This window comes from Podarcis erhardii (assembly GCF_964252035.2).
Source record: "Podarcis erhardii genome assembly, chromosome: 17".
Classification (NCBI taxonomy): domain Eukaryota; kingdom Metazoa; phylum Chordata; class Lepidosauria; order Squamata; family Lacertidae; genus Podarcis; species Podarcis erhardii.
Window position 1 is genome coordinate 16,673,272 of NC_138515.1, and position 25,181 is coordinate 16,698,452.

At 40.9% G+C, this 25,181-nt stretch overlaps 1 protein-coding gene across 1 annotated transcript in view; it reads left to right on the forward strand.

Moving 5' to 3' along the window:
- Positions 1-2,936: 2,936 nt before the first annotated feature.
- Positions 2,937-25,181, forward strand: part of UHRF2 (ubiquitin like with PHD and ring finger domains 2) — a 49,145-nt gene continuing 26,900 nt past the window's right edge. The window contains exons 1-3 of the mRNA XM_081845006.1: positions 2,937-3,559; positions 13,750-13,992; positions 18,831-19,093. Coding sequence (XP_081701132.1) covers positions 3,407-3,559; positions 13,750-13,992; positions 18,831-19,093 — 659 coding nt within the window. The 5' untranslated portion in view covers positions 2,937-3,406. The remainder of the gene's footprint in view (positions 3,560-13,749; positions 13,993-18,830; positions 19,094-25,181) is intronic.

A 25,181-nucleotide genomic window follows, 5' to 3' on the forward strand; every position in this document is an offset into this window, starting at 1 on the left:
TAACCTGAGGTACCACTGTATAGCATAAAGATCCACAAAATATTTTTTATTACAATTCTATCCTGCCTTGCCTTCCAAGGAGCTCAAGGGCTTTTTTCTGCCCTCCATTTTATCCTTGCAAGAACCCTTTTAGGTAGGTTCCTAACAAATACTGATGGAATTATTATTATTAATAATAATATTTTATTATTACAGTCAAAGAGCAGTTCAAGAAAACTTTTTCTAGATGTGTAATGTTACTTAGGTAGACCTTGCTTGTGCTGGGCAGGTTGCCATAAACTGGGAAATTATAAAACAATCTTCCTCCTGAATATTGACTTTCTTCAAGCTTATTAGCTCTAGTGAAGCTAAACCTTGCTTCACACTGGATAAGAGTATAGCCTGTAATAAACAATAAGTTGATGTTATTCAATCTTAAAATGTAAAAGAAAAAGTTATAGACTTGATAAATAATGAAACTAGCCGCAAGACTCTAGAGTAAAAAAAACCAACCATGGAAAGGAAAGATGACCTGTAGATTTGCTGGAACTCAGGATTGAAAGGAAATGCTCTGCTGCTTCTAAATAAGTTTTTCAAAAATATATCAAATCCCTAGTCAAGTTGGATGCTTTGAAAATGCTCCACTGATTTTAAATGAGCTTTCCCAACAAATCTTGATACAGATGTAATACTAATTCTCAGCTGAGACTAATGGAAGATTACTATCACCTTCGACTTAATTTAGGATTTGGTGGAAATGTTCCAGTAAAACTAATGAAGAATTTGATTCACAACACATTTTAGCTTTACATAAGTTATTTCCCATCCCTGATCCTCCTAAACTTCCTAAAGAGGGGAAAAATATACATGCATATGCTTACTAGTGGGCTGAGCACACTATCATGGCAGTGGTGAGAATAGCTCAGTTTCTATCCTGGGGCAAGAGGCTGAACAAGAGTACTGTATCTAAAATATGTTGCATCTCACAACTGACTATATATTGCATATGGTATTTTGTATATTGCATTTTATTTATATATTGTAGTTTATTTTAGTATACCTTGTATTTTATTGTGTATATATTGCATTGTATTTATATACATATTTATTACTGTTTTAATTGAAATATTAAAATACAGTATTAGAAATAAATGAAGCAATAAAAATAAAAATCAGTGCGAGTATTTAATGTGTTGGAGGAACCATTTCCCATCTTCAGCAAACCCACAGACCACCTGAATGAAACTTGCAGACTACTGGTATCCATGCACCAGTTTTGCAATCCTGGGAAGCTAGAATGGACTTATAGCAATTGCTTTGGTTAAATTGCATTCATTTTGCGTTACACTAGTAGGCATATTAATGGTGCAATGTGAAAAACTGACAGATCTATGAATTGGCAAGCACAAGGTGCATGCATGGGCATAGCCAGGATTTATGTTGGTGGGAGCGGGCAGAACCTCAGGTAGTTAAGTATTTTATTGATTTACTTGATTTGGCTACGCCCTTGGGTTCATGTAATTAATATGTAGGTGGGATGAATTATTAAAAATCTTATAAATGTATTACTTATTCATTGCATTGACATCCAAGGCTTGGGAGTAAGCCTATTTAAACATGCAAAGGATCCCTGGAGATGTGTTCCTTGGAGCCTATTGCTGCACCTTCGAAAGTGATATTTGTAGTGCAAACTGTGCAGAGGTCATGCAACATGGATTCTGCGGATCCATGTGAAAATTCAGAGGATCAATTCCCCCCCCCGCCCCCAACCATGTATTTTATACGGATGAGGCTGTGTAGATGCATTCAAGCTGTGGATTGCTTGGTTTTGAGGGAACATGGGTGACCCCAACTGAGTAAAAAAATAAAATAGTTTTTATAGTTCAAACCATGAACATGATGTGCCAGTGGGTTCTATTGAAAAAGCCGGAGGTATGTTTTTGCTCTATGGGCACAAAGCGCTGGGTTCATGATTATTCTGATGCAGACTTGCAGGCACTGAGGTGATTTGGTGGTGGTTTTGGTGCGCTATGTGGTGTCAAGATCCATCTTCTGTGCGTCATGACAGCAGAAACGTTAAGTACCAGAGGAGTGAATTATTATTATTTTTAAACTGTGCAGCCTTGGGCACATGAGACCAGGGCCCGATTTAGGTTTGATGAGGCCCTAAGCTACTGAAGGCAAGGGGCCCCTTTATATGTCCAGCTGTCCTTTGTCAACAACAAATTGTCGCTGTTTTTTGTGTTGAATATATGCTATATGGTAATTTATGGACCTCATAGGTATCTAAAGCTATTTGCCACTGTTGCTGTATGTAGGTTTTATTTTATTTGCTTTTTATCTTATATTTTGGAAATGTACATCCTGGTTTTTTTCCCCCTTTAAATTTTTTGGGGGGGCTCAAGAAAGTGGGGCCCTAAGCTGTAGCTTGTTTAGCTTATACGTAAATCCGGCACTGCGTGAGACTGATTTTCTGCAAAACAACAACATGCAGAATCACTACGCTCCGTTTTCGAGTGTTTCTCCTCACAGAAACGAGGAGGCTGCCGGGTCCCGTCTACCTAGGGCGGCAAGAAGAGGCCGCTCCCTCAGCTTCGGGAACCAGCCCTGACCGAACCCATCAGTTCGGCGGGACCCGCTTCCAAACAAAAACACGGAAAGCGGCTGCCGTTTTCCCCTCCCAAATCCGAAAAAAAAAAGACGGCAAAAGGAGGAAAATCTCGAGCGCCGCTTGCGAAGGCGACCCCAAACCGCCGCGCCCCTCAGCGCTCTGAGGTGAAGGCGACAAGGGGGCGTGGCCTCGCCTCGCGAGCCCTCGGAGTGGCGCGAACACGGACGGAGCCCGTCTCAAGCCCCGCCTCTCCGCTGCTGCCGTTGTTGTCTCTTTAAGGCCGGGAGGAGGAGGGGGGGTTGTTTTGTGTGTGTGTGTGTGTGTGAGTGTGAGGGCGGGCGGGCGGGCGGTTGGAAAGCGGCGGTTGCTGGTGGTCCGCGCGCGCTCGTCTCGCGAGATCCGCGTTGGCGCGCCGTGACCTCCATGTGAGAGCAGCGGCGCCTGGTAAACAGTCCTCGGGGTTAGGACATGGCTCCCGCCGCCGCCGGCGCCCGTTAGTTCCACACGGTGGGGGAAGCCTTCCTTTGCTGGTCCCTCAGGGCAGCTCTCTTGACAGGGGCTTGGCCGCCATTCCGAGTGCGGCTGCGGAAAGGGAGAAAGGAAGGGGGCCGCGAGGGCGGCTGGCGGGGCGAGGAAGGAGGCAGCGAGGAAGGCCGGCGGCCGGCAGCTGAGGAGGCTGGCGGTGGTCCTCGGGGTCTGAGGGAAGGAGCTTCCCACCCCCTCTGCCGCCCCCCGCTTCTCTCTCCGGTGCTCCGAGCCGGCGGGAAAAGCGCCTCCCGCCCCCCGCCCCCTTTCGTCGTCCTCTGGGGGCGCGCCATGTGGATCCAGGTGCGCACCATCGACGGGGCGCAGACCCAGACCATCGACGACCTCAGCCGCCTCACCAAGATCGAGAGCCTGCGCGAGAAGATCGAGAAGAGCTTCCGCGTGAGCCCGGACAGGCAGCGCCTCTTCTACCGGGGCAAGCAGGTGAGGCGGCCGGGCGGGACACTCCCCCCTTCCCTGGCTTCGCGGAGGCGCGATGGGTGGTGCTTCGCCTTATTATTATTATTTTGAACCCCAGCAGCTGTTGCATCCTCTCCTCTGGGCTTATTGTTTACCATCTTCCTCACACCTGAGGGGGTAAATGCAGGAAGCAGCCTGAGGATGCCTTTGTGCGCAGGGCGGCGGCGGCAGTTTCACCCACCATCCCCTCCTCCTCCTCCTCGCTCTCGGTTTCCAACGGCGCTGCTCGCCAGGCTCCGCCTCTCTCTCTCTCTGCTTCGCTAGCGGAGTCTCTGCTCTCAAGGGGTGCGCGCAGGGGGCCCGGGATACCACGGGGGAAGGGGAAGGATGAGGCCGGTTGTCTCTGCTGCACGACTTCCGGCGCTTCAACAGCCTCCAGAAACGCTCGTTGGCTCCCGCTCCGCTGCTATGCCCAGGGAAGTGGCACCTGGTCGAGGAAAGTTATGCTCGGTGCCATCTCTCCTCCCACTCCCTCCCTTTCCACTTCCTCTTCTCCCCACCCCCTCCTTCCTATCCTTTTTTTGTATAGGGGCACTAGCTTCCCACCCCCTTTAGTCTAAAGCCACAAGTATGGAACCGATGTGCCAACTGTTAATGAGATTCAATTCCATAGGCATCATCTAATCGGAAGGAAGCCCCATCGAATTCAGTGGGACTTGTTTCGGTTAAGTAGGCACAGGCTGCATCCTTAGAGTGATACATTTCCTTTGTTTTGGTAGTTTGTTTTTGTCAGTGTAGGGGCAGAGAGTTCTGAGGAAGTGCTTGAGTTCCTCTTACTCTCTAGGCACTTAAGGCTTTCATTGGAAGCTGGCTCTCTTTAAATATACAGCGAATTAACAAAGGTAGACAAGCCTGGGCTACCATGATGGGAAATGCAAAAGTGGTTGAAACACATTCTGGAATACTGTATAGGTACATCGTTTTACCTCGTTGGATCCAGTGTGGATAAATGCTGTAAAGCATAGCTCATCTGCATAACAGAGACTGAGTATGCAATCAGGTCATACAACTTCACTCACTCTTCTAGAGAAGTTGTTACTTATTCTTTTGGCACCTTTTTGTTATGGCATAAACTTTCATGGCCAGTGATCCAGAAAAGCTTTTGCTGTGATAAACGGGTTAGTGTTTACGGTGCCATTTATTGTTGTAATTCATTCTTATAACTGCATGTTTTTCTTTTCCCTTAGCCCTTTCAGACTACAGTTACTGTGCTTTCTAGCCATTGTACCTTTAATGTTTTCTGGCTATGGCTAGGTAGCTCTGTGTTTCTGTGAATATATTGTGCTGGGATTTGGTTTGTCATAAATTCTGTAAAACAAGAGTGTAATTGCCTCTCTGTTTTAGAACATGTTATGGCCGATCTAACGGACCTCAAAGGACCAATGAGATCAGAGATTCAAAGAGTGTTGTGCAAGATGCAGCAGAGGATTCAAAACAAACAGATAACAATGAATAAGAAATGTAGGAGCACATTGTATGGGCCTATGGCCGTAATAAATATTGTTGTTGTTGTTGTTGTTAGGAGCACATTGGATGCCTCATAACAAAACTAATGCAGGATACTATAGAATGCTGCTGATACTAGTCTGGAAATAACTTAGATGCATAAAGCATGTAGTGATATAGCACTGCTGAAGTGAAAACAAGTAAATTGTCTTTCTTTCTTTTTTTTTTAATAATATTTATTAAAAGTTTCCAGTTATAACAATATAAAAAAAACAAAACATCCAAATTTAAGATCTTATTTTGCGTAACATCTTTCCAGGACTTCCCCTCCACTCCCCCTCTTATATTCCAATTCTTACAAATAAATTCAGCAATTTATTATCCCAAATTTTAACCTTATTATCATTAGCCCAATTTAAAAATATTTTCCCATCTCCTAAGATCGACCTATTCCCTTCCACGCGTTCCCCCTTTTAATATACATAATAGATTAAAATATAATATAATAAAATATGATTTTACACCCTTTGGATTCCAAATTTCCCTCCCCCTTTTCCTGGTTGCGTTCCCCATATTTATCAACATCTGATGTCTTCCTGGAGCTCCCACATTTATTTAAACCATAGTCCTTTACCAGTCTTCTTTAATTTTAAATGTCCAATCTTGGAAGGAGTCTATCTCAAAAAGGCCCATTTTTTCCATCCAGATTTTTATATACTTGGGAGTAAAAACTCCAATTTTATTTCTTAAACCTTTCAAATCTGGATGTCCCAAATGTTCCCACTTCCAGCTTTGTCCAATTCTTATTATTCTTGTTGTTCTTGTTAATCTCTCTCCTCTTTCTTTTCCTGTTTTCCTGCACAAATGTTCTAATTCCAAAAGCTTCTAAATTCCATTGCAGAGGCTCTGTTATTCAGGAACGAAACATGATGCCAAGTCCCTTCCATTCTTCAATAGATAAGTCTATTGTCTACTTTAGTGTATAAACCTCTGTAGCCAAAATAGTGTTCCATTTCTGCAGTTTCCCAGGAGATAAAAAGTTCTGTCAAATTCGATGCCAACAACTTGTAATATCCCTCGGCTCCTCTAGGTAGATTGTAATAACTCAGTTCCCTTCCAGATCACGTCCACCAGTCAAAGTAACTTATTATTCCTTGTTTTAAACATTTTGTATCCAATTTGTAACAAATATAACCGGCAAAGTCCTCGTAACAAAGTTCTCATTTTTGTTCTTCTGCTTTGACAGCTCTTTGACAGCTGTCAAAACCTCTCCTTGTCTTCTCCCGGCGCTCTAACTAAAACGCTCCCAGGTTCCGGGGGGGGGGGGGTTGCTTTTTGATTAAATTCCACTTTTCTCCTCCAGCTCAATCTTATAGTTTTCCATCGCGAAATTTCATAACTTCATCAAAATAGGGTTGCGCTCAATCTTAGATGTTAAGTCCTTTACTTTAGCTCCTCTACAACGGGGGGGGGGGGGCTGACTTCCTTTTTACGCCTCCCCCTCTCGTTCCGAATTCTTTAAAAATTTCTCGCCTTTTTTAATCCAAGTTCCGATTACTCACGGGTTATGCTTTTAAGTCCAAATTTCCAATAGAAGAAGTCAGCGCTCTCCGTTGAATGGCATGCGGCTTCGCTCGGCAGGGGAAGCGGAGGACTCAAAGCACCCCCCCCCTGTCACCCGTTCCACAGCCTTTAAAAAGGCTCCTTCGCGGGTCGGGGGGGGGCTCAAAAGGTGCCAGCCGAGTCACCATGTCCATGGGTTTCAGCGCCCATGGTTTTTAGGGGTCCCCGCGTCGCCGGCGCGGTAGGACCCAGCCCCTGCCGAGCAGGCTCCCTCCGGAGCTCGGAGGGAGTCCGCCATTCGGCGATGGCGCCAACCCGGAAGACAAGTAAATTGTCTTTCAAGTGGCATTGGAGAGCCTTAAAATTGGTATTTGCAGGTTTGCCATAACATGATTTTTGAGAAATGTGTGAAAGATCACATTTGAAACTTGGAGCTTTTTAGCATTCTTGCTCAGCCAATATGCCAAATGACAGTGCTACTGATCCTAAAGCTTAAAATCATGTAGGGAAGGAGGAATTTCTAGGTGATGGAAAGTGTTTTTCTTTCTTAGTTCAATATATTTTCATAAGACATGGGCAAACTCTTAACCTGAGAGCTACATTTTCTTATTGGTACATCTTTCGGATTGCATGCTGGTGGTGGGTCAAACACATGTTAATAACAACAACAGATTTATAAACCACTTTGTAGCTAAAGCTTGCAGTGTGCGCAAGGATGAGACACACTGACTTAAGTCACTTGCATCTGGGAGCATGCTACTGTAAAAAATTAGGATTCCTCCCACTCACCATGCTATCGCTGTCTCTCTAGGCCAGGGGTCAGAAACCTTTTTTCAGCCATGGGCCGGTCCACCATCCCTCAGACCATGTGGTGGGCAGGACTATATTTTGAAAAAAAAATATGAACGAATTCCTATGCCCCACAAATAACCCAGAGATGCATTTTAAATAAAAGGACACATTCTACTCATGTAAAAACACGCTGATTCCCAGATGGTCTGCGGGCTGTATTGAGAAGGCAATTGGGCCGCATCCAGCCCCCGGGCCTTAGGTTGCCTACCCCTGCTCTAGGCCACCCCTTACTGCAAGCATTTTGACTCTGTAACACCTGCAACCTCCCTGCTTCACATAGTTCATCTTATTTTCCCTCTGCTTCTCACTGGAATTTCTTGAGCGCTGCAGTACCCTTCCCAGTGCTTCCAGACTCCACAGATGACTGAAGAGGAACATGAGTTTTCTCTGGAATGCACAAAGGTGGTGCATATGTTGTGTTGAGCACTGGCAAACAAGCAGAGGCAGGCAATAGTAGGAGGGGGTGAGACTGCATCAGTGAGCAGGTAGGCATAATTGAGGTTGGAAGGCCAAATGTGGTTTTTGTGCTGCTGGCTTCCCATCCCTGCTCTAGGAGATCACTTGAGTAGTGAAAAAACTGCACTTTACTAGTTTGCATAGGGTTCCACATATGTGTGGTGACTCCATTGCTGGTTAATTGAAATGCAAGCCTTTCTTAAATAAACAAGGTACTGTTGGGAGATGGCTCTTCCCACCCTTGTCTAAGGTTCAGCTGATGGAAAGTGAATGGATTTCTGTCCTCCTTTCAGGAATGTTGAGGAAAGGAAGCATGCTTCCCCAATTTTTTGCTACAAAATTTTCTACAAAGTACTTCGGGCCCAGTGAATATCTGCTGTATTCTCCATAATAATTGGTCCATCTTATTTGTAAGCTGCCCCTGATCTGTAGTGATCAGGAAATCTTTGTGCTCCCATAGCTGTGCGGCTGCACATTTCTCTCTTGTTTAATATACTTGTTTCTTTTCTGCACTATTCAGAAAGATTTGACTTGTCAATGAAGGGGAGGCATGCTGCTGTTTGTTATGAATTATCTTCCTTTCTGTCCTCTCGTTCTTCTAATTGAACTGGAAGTGCCCTTTGCTCTCACGGTTCCTGGTAATCTTGAACGTGTACTATTTCAGAGGACCATTCTTACTTAGTCTTTCCTCTGCACACACATTGGGTGAGAGATCATTTGCTTCTTACAGACTGAATCTGCAGGGGTATCTTTCCACATCTAGCATGCTGACAGGTGTTGAGAGGGTTCTCTTTAAAGGGCCAACATGTTATTTAGGGGATGAAAAGATGGTTTCTTGAAATTTGGATATGAAGCCATGATTGAGCTTCAGGTATTTTTTTGTAGCACAGTGCTTGATACAAAACCATAACAAATTCAGCACTGCGCTAAAAAAAAAGGAAGGGGTTGCATGGTGTTTTAGAGTATAAAATGCTGTGTGATTACAACTTAGACTTCTGGATCGAGAACATACAAGGGCTGAATATGAGCATATGCTGTTTTGTGTACTTGGTTCCCACTGCAGTTAAAAATGAGGACTAGTGTGGAAGAGAACCATTACTTTTTTACATGGAATAGCAGGATGTGACTCATGAGTTACTCAAGTGTTACTCAAATGGTGTGGTTGTTGTCAAAATTGAAACAATGTTTAGATATACACATAAAAAATGTGAAGTATGAATGAAACAAGGATGTGAGTCATATAGGAACCTAGAACCAGGAATTGCCATTGATATATATACTGCACGAGAGTATAAAATCTGGTGCATAATGTATAGAACCTGGTACATAATGTATTTGAACCTGCTGCATGTGGGTCAGGGTGCCATTAACTACACCAGTAAAACTGCTATTGTCCTCCTTTACCAGAAAGCATCTTGGTTTTTGGACGGGCTTTAAAGAGTCTGCAATCGAAGTTGGGTCAGAGAGATAGACTGGAGATGCTGGTGGTCTGTTGACCACCCTGTGACCCAGCAGCATCCCTGATCAATCTGGCCAAGTTGGTCTGGGGTATTTTGGGAGGACCCCAGGACTTCAGTAGCCTTGTAGAGGCTGCTGCTGTGCAGGCTCAAGGCTTTATTTATTTATTACATTTATATACTGCCCTTCTTCACAAAATCTCAGGGAGGTTCACAGAATAAAATACAAAATAAAAGTAAACAATTAAAACAAAAACAACAAAACAATATGCCTCAGTGTTAGAAACTCAGATATATGAGGTGGGTGCCAAATGGCTCCTTAAACTGATATTACAGTCACCAAAATGGAAAGTCTTGTTGCCATTTTGGGGTAAGATAGCTCTAAAGTCTTATTTTTCAAATGATGGACTGCCTGATTCTCAGTTAAACATTTGGCTAGTTCAGATGACAACCTTGAGCTAGGCTATGAACTTTGAGAACTTAAAGAAGAAAAGTCATTTGATCTACGGTCAGTCCACTTATATATGGGCCTAGTCTAGCCTCTTTTTTGTAATGGTGACTGCTCCTGCTCAGGTTGCACAGGAAAAGAATTTTGGTTACAGAATTCATTCCAACTATGCAGATAAAATATAACTGATAGAATTCCACAGGATCTGGTATTAGTGTGTGAAAACAATCAAGACCCAAAGTTCCTCAGACATGCACCTCCTGATGGTGGAGATGTCAGGCACCATACTGGTTGCAAGTGGCCGATAACTAAGTGCAAAATGTGCCTGGTGTGTCTGGCGAATTTTAAACACCAGTTATAGTGCCTGATCCAAGATGGTAGGGCTGCTTTTGTTACACACTTTTTTTGCTCAGCTAAGTTGAATAAAGGTTTGGCAACATAAGTTCGGCATTTCCCTTGGTGTGCCCATAGCAGCAGCTTAAATTGTGGAAGTGGAGGTGGGGTTAAAGGAAGGACTGGACCTCCCTAACCCTTTCCATTTCCTCATCCAGGAACCTGTGGCCCTGTGGCCCTTCAGGTGTTGTTGGACTCCCAACTCAGATCATCCCTGGCCATTGGACACCAACAGCATATGGAGGGCCACAATTTACCCATCCGTGCCCTAGTATGTCAGACTCAGCAGGGGTTTATCTAGTCAGTATAGACACTATTTTCTCTCACTGGATAATTCTCAGGTTCAGGTGCTGTCTACCTTAGAACATGTGGCATTCTAGAAGCACAGGCCCAGCAGATAGGAGGTAACTTATGTCTCAGTTCACCAGACTTACACGCTACCTCTTTTTTATTTGTCTCCCTGGTGGTAGTGAAGATATAGTTCAGACTTTGCTGGGGACAGGATGCCTACCCCTCACCCCTGCCTCCTCATCTGCCTATTTGGGCTTCTTTGATGCAGTATGGATCTTGTCCTGTGGGTGTGCAGCCATCCAGGCAAGAGGAGGGTGCATTTACAGAAATCTAGATGAATCCCTTAAAGCATCTTGGTCTTTTGCTGGCTTCCCACTAACTAGGATTTTTCTGACTGCTGACAATAACTAAATATTATGTTTGCGAAATCCTTGGCAAGTAATTTCCCTAGGATTGTACCTAATAATCATTGTACTATTTCCACTTCTCCCCCACCCCCACTTCACATATGTTATGCCTCCTCACTCCTGAAACAAATGCCTATAATTAATACTGATCATAAGTTTTTATTTTGTTTCACCAATATTACTAGATATTGTATTATACCAGATTGTATTATATGTTCAAAAAACATAGTCCTCTGCACATGGACCTGTGGGTTCTTAGTCTCTTGTACAGTGTCACCCATCATTGTGAATATGAAACTTTGGATAGTTTGTAGGCAATCCAAAGTTTCATATTCACAATGATGGGTGACACTGTACAAGAGACTAAGAACCCACAGGTACCTGGGTAGTCTTGGGCAAGCTAGTAATTTGTGCATTACATTCCTATGTCAACTTGGAAGTAAGTTCTAATGTATTCAGTGTTTCTTATTCCCAGGATTCAGATTCCCATGCATAGTATTCAGAACATGCATAGGAAATAGATTCATGCACGCACGCACGTGCACACACACGCACACATACACACAGCAATATATCACAAATTACAATGTGTGCAAGGGCTAGGCAATATCTGCTTTTTTAACATTAATTCACCAGCTAAACACTGCAGTGTTATCAGCAGCTAAACCTCACAATATCACCACCTAAACAATGTTACTACCAGCTAAACATTGCAATATACCACAATGTTGGAAATAAGGATGGAACTATACGGAGACAAACAGGACAATGTTCTGGTAACTGCTACTACTTGGGGGTCTAAAATGGATAAACGACAATATTGGCAATCATTGCACACTCATCAGCAGGCAAGCAGATACTGTGATATATTGATATATTGTGATGTTTAGCTGGTGATATATCACCATATTGAAAACCACTTATCGCCTTCCCTCTCCCTCTCTCTCCTCCCCACCCCTCACAATTGACCACCTGAAAGAAGCTCATGGGCCTGAATTTTAGATCACTAACTTTTATAGTCACTTAGATTTTTACTACAGTGGTACCTCAGGTTAAGTACTTAATTTGTTGCGGAGGTCCGTTCTTAACCTGAAACTGTTCTTAACCTGAAGCACAATTTTAGCTAATGGGGCTTCCTGCTGCTGCTGCGCCTCCAGAGCACAATTTCTGTTCTCATCCTGAAGCAAAGTTCTTAACCCGTGGTACTATTTCTGGGTTAGCGGAGTCTGTAACCTGAAGCGTATGTAACCCGAGGTACCACTGTATTTTAGAATGTTTTGCAGTAACATTTCATCCTCTGATTGTCTCTTCATTTTTAAACCCCCCCCCCCGGTTGTTTTTCTAATTGAAAACATTCTTTTATTACCCAGGAAACAAGTTGCTTCATAATTTTTTGAGAGATGCAAATTATTGTTGTTTCTTTACTGACATGGTGCTCCATTGCAGTAAAGAACTTTGAAAGAGAAACTAAAATAAAATGATTCCCAATTGTAGCAGAGCCTCTATTCCTAGTGTCCTAATTTAGTAAATTTCTAGAAAAGCCAGATTAGCAGAAATTCCTAAACTTCAGAGATCTCTTAACCTGATTTGTTTTAATGTTAATTGATCCCTATGGAAAATATTTTTGCTTTGTTTAGTCACTTCTTTCCTCCAGTAAAATAAAAAAAACAAAACAAAACTTCTTGTTACATTTAAAAGAGTCCGGTCCAACTGGTATTTTGGTAGAGAAGAGGAAGTGCATATAATAGGCATCTCTTGAATACTTTATGGCAACACACCTATTCTATTGTTTACAATTTTCTTGAGTAACCCATTATTTTAATGATTGTTTAGTACTACTTTTAATGTTTCTAATGCTTTTATATTGCTGTAAATCACCCTGTTATTTTTTTGAGAAAGCAGTATATATGTACCTTTATAAATAAATGTGTTGGTGGTCCACAGACTCTGAGCTACAGTTGTAAAAGGAGTTGAAAAACTTGAGACTGAGTTTGGGTGAGCAAAAGAAGATGGGCAAAGGGAACTATACTTGTACAGAAAGTGCTTTGAATCCTGGCCTATGTCTTTGTGTAGGGAAACCCTTCTAGTAGCGATACATTGTCACACTTCTGGTTTTATTTTTCATATAAATTTGTTACATGTTCTCTAGGAATTATCTGTGTATTCCTCCAAACCAACAATTGTGATGGCCAGAATTAGTGGACCTGGTATTTACACCATGAACAAGACTTAACTGGACTTAAATATATCTATATCTGCAGGATTGTACTCTAAAGCGAGGGACTGTAGGAAGAAAATATAGAGTTGAATACAAACCATCAAGTTTAAATTTGAAAAACATTGCTTTTTTAGATTTAAAAACTACAATGTTATTAGGAAATGTGAATGATAAAACTAAACAATGAAAGCACTTTTAATATATTCCTCTGGTCATAGATGTAGGGGTGTATAATGAGTTTCTGTTCTTAACGTATCCTTTTTATTACACAACATTCATTTGTCATGAAACAGATATTGAAACAGAAGGTAGCAGATCTTGACATATTTATATGTATAGCTTTTTGTTCAAAGTAGTTAGGCTTTTCATAAGTTGGTAATAATACTGTTCTAAAGACCAAATGAATAGTATTGTTTCAATCTGTAACTTCTCAGTATCAACTGGTCCTGATCCAATTATCAGTATAGTTTGATTTAGCTAGTGTGGAGTATGTATTTATTTATATTTATTTTATATCAATCTATATCTCCAGGTTATATATTGATGTAATTCTTTATATTTTAAGATACAAACTTTTGAACTAACATCTGATTGCTTTCCTCCCTGAATTTTGTTTTGGATAGCTTGAAGATGGACACACCTTATTTGATTATAATGTTGGACTGAATGATATAGTTCAGCTTTTGATACGCTCAGAATCTGATGCTCCTGCTTCTCCATCAACGAATGAAGATGGAAATCCCAGTTCCTGTGGAGTTGTGAACTGTAAGAACAAAGCCAAGCAAGGAGCAAACAGTGGATCATCTAATCAGCCATCTACATCAGCACGTTCGTTTCTTATTGATCCTGGCATTGGACGATACAAGGTATTTGTATTTTTGTAAATTTTGGACTGTATAATTGTACATATAAATTTTACTCTCATGACTATTGTGAAGTAAAAAAAATGTTAAGTAAAGCTTGAGGTTTGTATATTGGATTTCTCTCTAAATTTAATTGCCCCTCTTTCCAGGGGGATAAATTCCCACCCACCCCAAGCCATTTGAAGGGATCATCCTCGAGTGATGGCCAAACTTGGCCCTCCAGCTGTTTTGGGACTACAACTCCCATCATCCCCAGCTAACAGGACCAGTGGTCAGGGATGATGGGGATTGTAGTCCCAAAACAGCTGGAGGGCCAAGTTTGTCCATCACTGCTCTACTCCATACAAGTTAATGGTGAGAGTGAAAAAGAGACTGTAGCCCTGAAAATAGCTGGCGGTGGGATAACACTGCCCCTGGGACTCCAGGAGCAACAGTATCCTTGCTGGAGGAATAAGATTTCCTCCCCACTTTTGGAGTTGAACCCTTTATCTCCAATTTCCAGGGGCTGGTTTGACAGTTCAAAAGGCTTCATGAGCCTTATGTGCTCCATAGCTTTCCTGCCACTGATCTACATGAAACTCCTCTGCCGTAGGCACAAATGCACTGTAATGGTTTTACGAAATTTCAGGTGTAATAAAGCCTAAAACTCAATGGATTCATTGAATCTAGAATGTATTTTCAAGTTATTTGATGGGATAAAACTTGAAAGAGCCCTCTTCCCTTAATGTCATGCAAAAGCTGGTATCTAGGAATTTTGAAGCCATGGAAAATGTTTGTTTTTCTAGTGTGTTTTTTTGCCCAAAATGAATTTTTGGGCAAACGGAAAAACATGCAGTACCTTTTTTAGTCCTCCTTTCATTTTTAGAAACATAAAACATATTATGTATATCTTGGTTTGTCGTTAAATTGTCATGTTTGATACCTTAAAATAGTGTTTATTCAGTCAATTCCAAATTGAATATCTACTTTTTAAATGTTTTATTTCAATTGAAGCTGTAAGCTACTGAACTGTAAGGAATTTAGCATCTCTTTCATTTTTCCAGTATATGAGGAGCAGGCAATAAAAACAGGAGAAACCACCAACATTATAGTAAGAAAATTACTGTGTATTCTGAAAATTATCCTGAGTTGTGTTCAGCACTCAGGGCAGACTCATTGACATTAATGAATCTAAGTTATTCATATGTATTAATATCAGTGGGGATACTCTGTGCAGGATGACTCTTGAATGGTACCCTATGTCACCTTAAGTGCTCCCAAAGTGTCAAGTAGATATAAAGTACTTACTGTATTTTTCCATATATAAGATTAGGGTTTTTTCCTAAAAAATAATGTCAAAAATTAGGGGGCGTCTTATACTCTGGGCCATCTTCCCTCATTTTCTTAAATCTGAGTCCCCCAAAATAGGGGGCGTCTTATACATGGGGGCATATTATAGACGAAAAAAATATGGTATTTTCATAAGCAAGCTGTGAAAAAGGGGTGAGTAAACCAAGACTCAATGAATACTGCATGAAATTTAATCAGTCTTATTTTCTGAGTTACCAATATCAGTTTCTGTTTCTTCATATATATCATGGACTTCTGTGTTATTCTGACAGGCTAATACCCCTCTTTAACATTTTTGATGGATTTTTTTGTGATAATTTAGTGAACTTTACTGACAGAATCATAGAGTCAGAGTCATATTTTTGGGTGAAAAGCTTTGCCAGTCATTTGTGACTATGTTCCTGGTCTGGGTTCAGATTCTGTCCATTTTAAATATTTTTCTTTTTTCTTTTTTAATGCTGAACAGCATTAGTTGTATACATTACATGTTTTTAAGTGTCCAAAAGACCTGGGATTAGCATATTTAGCATTTATTTTGTTTTCTTGTTTCTCCTGGAAGCAATGTGGAACACAACAAAGGTGCTTTATAGTGTAACATTCTTTTTATATTATGACTGCACCTTATTTTTGATAATGTTATATCATTTCTCTTCTGTTTCAGAAGCATGCAAATTGAGTTTTCTTACACAATTTTACAGACTGTACTGCAAGTGAGTCTATGTACTGGTTTGATTGGGCTGAAAATGTACAAGCCTTTTCACATGCCTCATTTAATATTCAGTTACCATAGAAATTTGCTGATACTGAACTACATACTGCTGCAGCTGGAATTCAGGCTTTGTTAATCCTTCAGTTCCTAGGTGCCTCTTACCAGGGCTCACACGTTGAACGTAATGGCTCACCACCGAGAGCTATGCCAAAATTGCCCTGTTTTCTCCTTTAATTTGAGGTTCCGTGATCTAGTTTCTGGCTTGTGGGCTAGATCCACCCCTTAAGATTCCAACTCACTCACCTACCTGTTTTTCTGTCCCTGCCACAGTGGGGTTAGGAAACTGGACACTGGCACAGCTGTAACCATACTCAGAAGGAACATGGTACAGGAGCATACAGACATGGAGATTCTGTTCTTGGTGGTAGTGTGGCTTTAACAGGAAGCCACAAGACTGCTAATGAAAACATAGTTTAGCTATGTGTAGTTAAGTATTATTCTGCTGGGTTTGAGTCATTAAGACCTTTCATGGTCTTGATGCCTTCTCTGTCTTCTTGGATCAATAGTTCAGTCTGTCTGTCAGCTTCCTCCTTTCTATCAGTACTGCCTCCCTCAAGTTTTCCTCCAATCCTCTCCTTTCATCAACTTTGTTCCTTACTGGTTTTTTCTGTAGGGCTTTTGTTGAAGTGAGACTAAGCTTAAATCATGGGTACTTTATGGGCCCATAGGCTCATTTGGAAAACTAATAAAGCTTTGTGGGCACCAAAAGAACCCATTTCACAGAAGAAAAACTAGTGATGTGCAGACACCCAAAACAAATTAGACAAAAAAGCAATCAAGCAACCCTCCGCCCCAGAAAAGCAGGTATGCCCCAACCAAACAATAAAAAGTGTTGCTCTTGTCCCTCGCTTCCAAAAGAAGGGAGTCTTGCTGGGCACCAAGATGGTTGTCTGAGGGTGCCATGGTACCTGTGAGCATCAAGATGGGAACTCAAGGTTTAGACTACTCAATTTTCAAAATGACTGTTTCCTATTTCCCTCTTTAGAATAGTGAAGCAAAACTGTCATCAGAGTTGGTTGCTTTCAGTGTAGTGAAGGATCATATAAATAGATATGGGTTGGCCGTTTAAACTGTAGTTATAGTCTGTTTGATGTGCACAGCTAAATGTAACATTCCAGTTAATATGAAAAAATTAATGCTACTGTGTGCTACAAGGTGTATTGTAATTGGCCAGTCTGTAGTTGCAGCAGATTTTATTTGCCAAAGCTAAATATACTTTAGTCAAGGGGTAAGCACTGCTTGAGCTCCCATCATCCCTGACCATTGAGCATACTGGCTAGGTAGTTGTATTCCAAAACATCTGAAAGGAAGCCGTGTTGGCTACTCCTGATTTTGGCAGGTTCCCTTATGCAAGGCAGAGGCAAGCCGCCATCTGCACTCCTCCATGGTGTCCTCCTGAACCAATTGGGAATTGGGGGCACTGTATTCCTGTGCTTACAGTTCTACAGCGGTTACAGCTCTACCTACGGGACAAAGTCCAGAGAGTAGCACTGGGAGAGTGCTTTTTGACTTCCTATTGGTTGCACTAAGGTGACGCTGGGCACTATTCTATATTCAGTTCTGTTTGCTGAATTTTATATAAATATAATTGGATATAAATATGTAAATAAGCAGTTGGATATAAATACATGCAAATGTGCAGTGGGTTGTGAGCATTGACATCATTAGGGAAAGTATAGGTGTTTTAGCAGATGAAATCAAATGTATCTTAAAGAATGTAGGTGATGTGTTCTTTTTCATTGGAGAGAGGAGAAGTTCTTGGCCATCAAGGAAAGTATGTTGGGCTTTTGTTTTTAGTGAAAAAAGGAATAAGTGAAATAGTCCATAAAGTGCTGGGTTTTGTTGTTAAGGGCAGGAGGGATGGTGGTAGCTTTAAAAAGCATGTTAGTGGGAAACGCAGCCCTAAAGAATTGTAGGTGCATTACATTAAGCATTTAAAAAACAAATAAATCACAAAATAGCATAGGCATGGAGGGAGTTGTTTTATGCATCAGCAGTGACCACAGAGTTACTGGTTGATAATTTCTGTGGCCTTTTTCTTGCAACCATTGCTAACCCAATGCCCAAAGTGTTGTAGTAAAATTGCTGGTTTGGAGAAAAAACACATTTCCAAGAGCCAACACATTGAGTTCTGTGATGTGATTTTCCCTCCTCAGAAGTGCTTCCTAGGAACAATACATTTGAATTCTGCACAACAAATGAGTAACTGCATTTATTGTGTCATAAGAGATAATTTGGAAAGGTTAAGTTGTGTACTGTTAGAGAGAGTATATGCAAAAATAATAAGCACAAAATCACCTTTTCATTGGCAAAGCTGAATTATTTCATTGGAGGATGGTTTGTAAATAGATGAGCAAAGAACAGTTTTCAGAGTTAAAGGATTTCATTATTATTGTGGAGAAGGAAATGTCTAAAGAAAATGAAGAAAGCAGTAAAATACAGGAAAATCAGGCAAAAAGCAGGAATAACCAAAGGTTAGAAAGCTTCTGTAACCTTAGTTATTGTGAATAGTTATGTGATGGAGAGAATAGTAATTTAAAACAAGAGCTGCTCTGTTCACATCTGTAGTTTATTTGTGTTGAAATGATTTTCTGACAAAATGTAGAATATTCTGTTTAGTTTTAAGAATGTGAAGGTAGAGTGAATTTAACTAATGCAGTTGCATTGTAGTTGGGGATCCACAGCATTATTAATTCTGTACTTTTTCGGCATAACATTCACTAAATGTCAAATTTATTTTTAGATAAATGAACTTGTGGATGCCCGAGATGTTACTATTGGATCCTGGTTTGAAGCTCATATACAAAACGTAACTCAAGCAACAAAAGGACATAAAAATGGAAAAGCACAAGGAAAGAGTGGCAGTAATTACAAAAGGACTAATGGAAACTTAAACCAAGATCACTCTAGAGAAAATGCAAATAATTTGGACAATGCACCTTCTACATCTTACTCAGATTATATGGACACTGATGAAGATACTGTTTATCATATCAAGTATGATGAGTAAGTGCTGCTGATATTATTATGAGGACACCATGTGCGTTTATATGGTTGGTATAAGCTAATAATTTTCACAAGAAATTGAAATACTTAAGAAAACAAGTTCACATTCCAAGTTCAAAAGAAACAGGATTTTACAAACCATAAAACATTTCTGTTTGATATAATGCATTTCCTGGGAGCAGCATGATTTATTTTGGGAGCTTGGCTGAAATACTAGCTGTAGTTCCTTTGAGAAACCCAGACTTTTGCAGGATGTGAATCCATAAATTAGCCTTGCAACAGTGTTTTATAGTACTTTGTATATACAATCAGAGCATAACTCTTAAAAAATTATCTGGAATTACTAAACAAAACTGAATGGGTTTACTATTAATAAGTGAAGAAATATATAGGAATACAGTTTTGTCAGTACATTATTTACTTAAACCCTGTTAGCTTTTCCTGTAGGAAGTATTTTGGAGAGACAGATGAGCTCACTGTTAACTGCTTATTGATGTGAAGAGCATAGTAATGGGTCTCAACCCATCTTCCAGAGTAGGACAAACACCAAATCCCTTAGCCACAACTGTCACTAAATATACACACAGAAACCTTTGGCCAACTGGAAGTATGTGTTTTAATGGGTTCTCTCTCTCTCTCTCTCTCTCTCTCTCTCTCTCTCTCTCTCTCTGTGTGTGTGTGTTTGTGTGTGTGTGTGTGTGAGAGAGAGAGAGAGAGAGAAAATGACAGGGAGAGAGGGGTGGGCATATTTTGCTTCCACTCCTTGATCCCTGGTTATCCTGATTCAAAATGACTCAGTAACTGTGTGGCCTTGGTCATGTTTCTGTCAAAATCCAATGCACATCTTCAGCCTGAGCAGGTTCTGACTCCTGTAGATAAAAGGATATTGTTGTGAGATGATTAATTTGTTTCTTTTACATATTTTGCATGAAGGCATGTTTTGTGTTGTCAAGAGGGAGAAAGAAATATTTAATATATTATTGTTGTTGTTATTATTAAAGTTTGTATACTGCCCTTTATCCGTAGATCTCAGGGTGGTTCACAACATAAAATTACAATGTGTTACGGTTGCTAGTATTGTAAAAATACAAGCATATAATAACACAGTGGTACCTCGGGTTATATACGCTTCAGGTTACATACGCTTCAGGTTACACACTCCACTAACCAAGAAATAGTTCTTCAGGTTAAGAACTTTGCTTCAGGATAAGAACAGAAATTGGGCTCCGGCGGCAGCGGGAGGCCCCATTAGCTAAAGTGGTGCTTCAGGTTAAGAACAGTTTCAGGTTAAGTACGGACCTCCAGAACGAATTAAGTACTTAACCCGAGGTACCACTGTATTCTAGTATTAGCAGTTGGTAGGGGACCTCCTGCCTGTGTTGAGATCTCAATTCTGTTGTTTTTAATCTTATATGGCCAGTGTTATATTTCTGCAGTTAACCTAATACAGATGTTATAGGGTACCTAACAATATCAGCTATTTGTACGTTCATAATTGAAAATGAAATACTGGGCTCTTCATTTGATAATGAACATTGGCTTTAGTACAGTACTTTCAGTTTTGTAAGGGAGTAGGCCAAGATGCATGTGTGTAACTTGAGTCTAATTCATATTTCTTAATCGATTAAGGAAGTAGCATCGGAATAAACCCTTTGTGTGGACAAAGGGTCTATTCAGGTGCCACTTTCTTAAGCTGGTTAAGAAACTATTTTTTCAGGTCTTGCCCGTGAAGTTCATCTTCAGATGATACATTTTGCATAGACTGAATGGGCTGCTTTTGCACATAATGTCAAACCTTAGTTTAGTAAGATCTGCTCATGCAGGAACAAGTTCCTGTCTCCCTGATGGCTTGTTTTAACCCATCATTGTTAAGATTCATCTTGGTTATGCATCTGGATGATGTAGTAAGTTGTTCCTAATCAAAAGTGGAAGTGAAATCTTGGTTGTGTGGAAAGAGGGGAGCTAATCAATCTCAGACTTCAGCTCATTCCTGCTCATGTATAGTGCTGTAAACTGTGATTTGGCTTGATATGCAGATGCAAGCATAGTGTAGGTGAGTATCTTATTGTTGTTGCTTGGGGTTCTTTTGCTTCAGTTTTCACTGAGCCCATAACATAACATAACATAACATAACATAACATAACATAACATAACATAACATAACATATGTCTTATTTAAAATGCCACACTTGTAGAGTGAAAGTCCTTGTACTGGTTTGGCATATTGCTTGATTTGCCTCTTTGAGGAGCACTGAGGGGATGCTTGTCTTGCTTGTACTTCATTAGGGCTTTGGGTATGGGGGGTAGTGCTGGCACCTACTTTTGCTGATAACCCTATGGATCTGTGGACCAAGATTGGTCCCTATTTCCATGCTAGGAACCGTGGACACAGATCAGACTCCTCCATTGCACTGTGTTTTGCACTGTTTTGAAGGGTTCAGTTTTGAAGTGTTCCTCATAAGTGGCTTCCAAGTTGTTCGGAAACAGGTACTGAAAACACTCTTAGGTTTCCCAGCCTCTGATCCCCCGTGCCTCCAAGAAAAAGAAGTAGCGCCATGCTGATTCATTGTCTTCACCTAACAATTAGGGATCGAGCCTTGGTTTCTAGCATTCCTGTGCTAAGTGCTTCTTAACTGGCTTCAGTGTTGGTTTAAGTTTTGTATGTGATTGCATGTGTGCTGTTACTAGCAGAATCTAGTAGACAGGGTGGATTGGGTTGGACAATATGCAGCTTTCCATTAGCAGTGTCAAAAGCCAGAATAAACACAGCTCAACTGTAATTGCTTACCTACCGTCTTCTTGAACTTACCTAAAAAACAAGGAAAAACAAAAATTGATTCAAGAAGTTGTAAGAACTTAGTAAAATCTGACATTGCAAGTTCACTTTATTTTAGATAGCTTCTAAGTTTTCATGGCACTTTGTAAGTAGTTGTCTTATTCTCACAAATCCGATAAATGGTGAAAAATTGTTTTTGGACAGGAATATTAATTGTGTGAATAATTGTCGCCTATGTGCTGTACGGGTTGCACAATCATCATTAACGGCACAGGTTGTATTTCTTCAGCAGCGACTGTAATTGCTAAGCAGAGCCATATTTCTCATAAGAATGATAGAGAGACTGGACTAAGAAGCTGTTTTGGTTCCTGTGATGCAATGCTGATAGTTACAGCTATCCTTATCTCTGTTGAAGGATCTCTTTCTGGCCATATTTCCATGATCTTTCTGGGCACAGACATGCTCACTTTCATGAGCCACAACTCTTGGTCATACTAGCATCTTGATAGCTCATAGTCAACATTGTCAGACTGAACCTTGGAGCCTTCAGTGGAGCATGTTGTAGGGGATCCCAATCCTACCTCTTTGTATGAAGATCACTTTCATATGAAATAAGTGCAGAGAATGGCCCAATATCTGGGAATGAAATATGCACTTCCTCAGGTGAATGTTACTAGCTATACTTTTAATAGCTAAAAATTCTTGAAACAAGCTCTTGTTCATTTCATAGTACTTGGAAAGCAGTTTTAGTGAAGGGGCAGCTTCTTTTGTTTTAACCACTTGGCTATCAACTCACTTGCTGAGGCATACCAACATGGAGGGAAGCTAGGTTTTCTGGATAGAAAATTATAGTCTACAATTTTCTTATCTTTGTGAAGGCTAGGTACCAATGCTTTCAATGGGACAACCCAATACTTTATCTTGATCACACTCCAGATGACAAGAAAAATCTGGCTCATGTGTTTCAGGCTGATGCACTTCACTTTACTAAGGAACAAACACTACATGTTACAATGATGATTGGGATTCAAAGGATGTGGTGAGTACTATTGCTGTTTGCCAATAAGCCAAGTCTTACTCTACTTCACTGCTTCCATAGAGTATGGCCAGCACAGAGCACCTGTCCCTTAGTGAAGTTTGTTTTAGTATCTAGAAGGATGGTAGCTTAGAAGGACTCAAGGGGGCCAAAATTACAGCTTGGTTTCTTGAAATCTCACCCCAGTCTACCTATTCATCTAATACCATTCATGGCATTGCTCTCTGGAAACTATCGTCTTCTATATCTTCTACTGGAGAATATGCATCCAGGAAATTCTACACTGATGCACTGCATCAGAATTATTGGTGCCATCAACCAGAGTTTTCAGCTAGTACAAGGACAATTGGATGACTATATAAACGAACCCTTTGGCTGCTGTTTCTCTTCACCTCACCATCTTGTTCAGCCTTCAGTAAACCCCCAAGAGAGATTGTCTGTACTCTCCCTGTATCCTCCCTCTTTAGGAAGAAGTTGATACAGAGGAAAGTGGAGCAATTAAGGTTCAAGTATCTCAGAGTCATCTAAGCTCTACTTTTCTATACTTCAACATGCCAGAGAAGTACAGAAGACTTTGACAGAACCTTGAATTTTGTGGTGTCAATTTCTTTATAAGAAAGTCCCAAGAAATTCCAGATGATCCATCTTTGCATATATTCTTCCCTGTCTCACAGATAGTTTGGATTTCATGTATAGATCTAAATTTCTGTATTTCCGTTGAACAGCAACACACTTCCAGTTTGCAAACCGACCTGTTCCTTTTCAATACTGAGTTTTAGCTTTCAGCTTTCCCACCAAATCAAGGGTATATCCTAATTTATCACCCTCATTGTAGCTTACTGTGATTGTAGATGGATTATGGTCTTGATTTCTGCAAGCAACTGGCTTCTTGTAGGAAACTGCAACAATGAGGAACTACATTCCATAGTCACTTTGTTAACATAGGGAGAAAGGTATCATTCATATCAAATCACTTTTTTTACATTCATGAAGGCTGCCGTTTTACTTAGAGGCATTTGTGTAAATATACGTGGTGATTACTCAAAGAATCTACAGTGAAATTTCAGATTCAGTGGTGTAAGGCAGATATAATAAATCACTTATGTAATTGTAAACAATGATAATATAATATACAAAATAAAGTTAATAAAACAATGTGAAAAGTGTTCATCTGAAAGAAAAATTAAGAAATCACTGAAACCACAGAAAACACTCACTATCTGAACACACAATGAACATTACAGCCACCAAAGGCCCGATCATTCAGTGCCCAAGAGAATAAAACTGTATTTTCCTGATGTTAGAAAGATGAGTATCAGTGAGGCTTTTCACAGTCAGGACTACCACCGTAAAGGCAGGTTCTCCCCTTTCAACATCTGGAGGGGACACAGAGAAGGGCCTTGTATGTTGTTCAACATCTGGGTAGGTTCACATGAAGGAAGGTAGTCCATAAGGTTTCAGAATCCTAAACCATGCAGTGGTTTATGGATCAAAACCAGCACTTAGAATTCTGCTGGGGGGTGGGACTGGCAGTCTATGCAAGTGGGCTGGAGCTGAAGTTTGCTGTTTAGACCAGGAACCCCCAACCTTTGGCCCTCCAGATGTTTTGGACTATGATTCCCATCATCCCTGACCACTGGTCCTGTTAGCTAGGAATCATGGGAGTTGTAGGCCAAAACATCTGGAGGGCCGCAGGTTGGGGGTACCTGATTTAGGCCATTAAGTCCTTAGTAAGTAGTCCAGCTGTCACATTCTGCATTCTTGGAGTCCTCCCTACTCTCCCTAATGACCTCTTTCTCTTCCCAGGAATGTGATACAGCATTCTTATAGGCATAGACAAAACAGAAACCCAGCCAATCCCCATTAAGTCACTAGCCCGTATGAAGCAAACCCAGCAGCCTCCTGTTCAGCAGATGTTAAGGAGGTGCCCTTGTGCCTTCCTGCAAGCAATGTCATCCCACAGGGAGCTATAGCCCCTCACCCTCAGAAATGAGTCTGTCATTGTGGTGGGGGGAGGAGGAAGGCTTCCTCTGCCAGTAATGTTCTGCTAGCTCTGTCCTTTTGCTTTTCTTATAGCACATAGCTCACAACACAACACAACACATACCTCCTTCAGCCACTATACCTGCTTGAAAGATATAGCTCACCCTTAGAAGGTCAGGTGGTAAGATAAATCAAAGGAGCTTCTTCTGGTATCTTGCGTAAATGTGGGTTCAGGCAGTATATATATGGTAGGCCATATTTTCTTTCATGGAATGGTTTTTTTCTAGTTATTT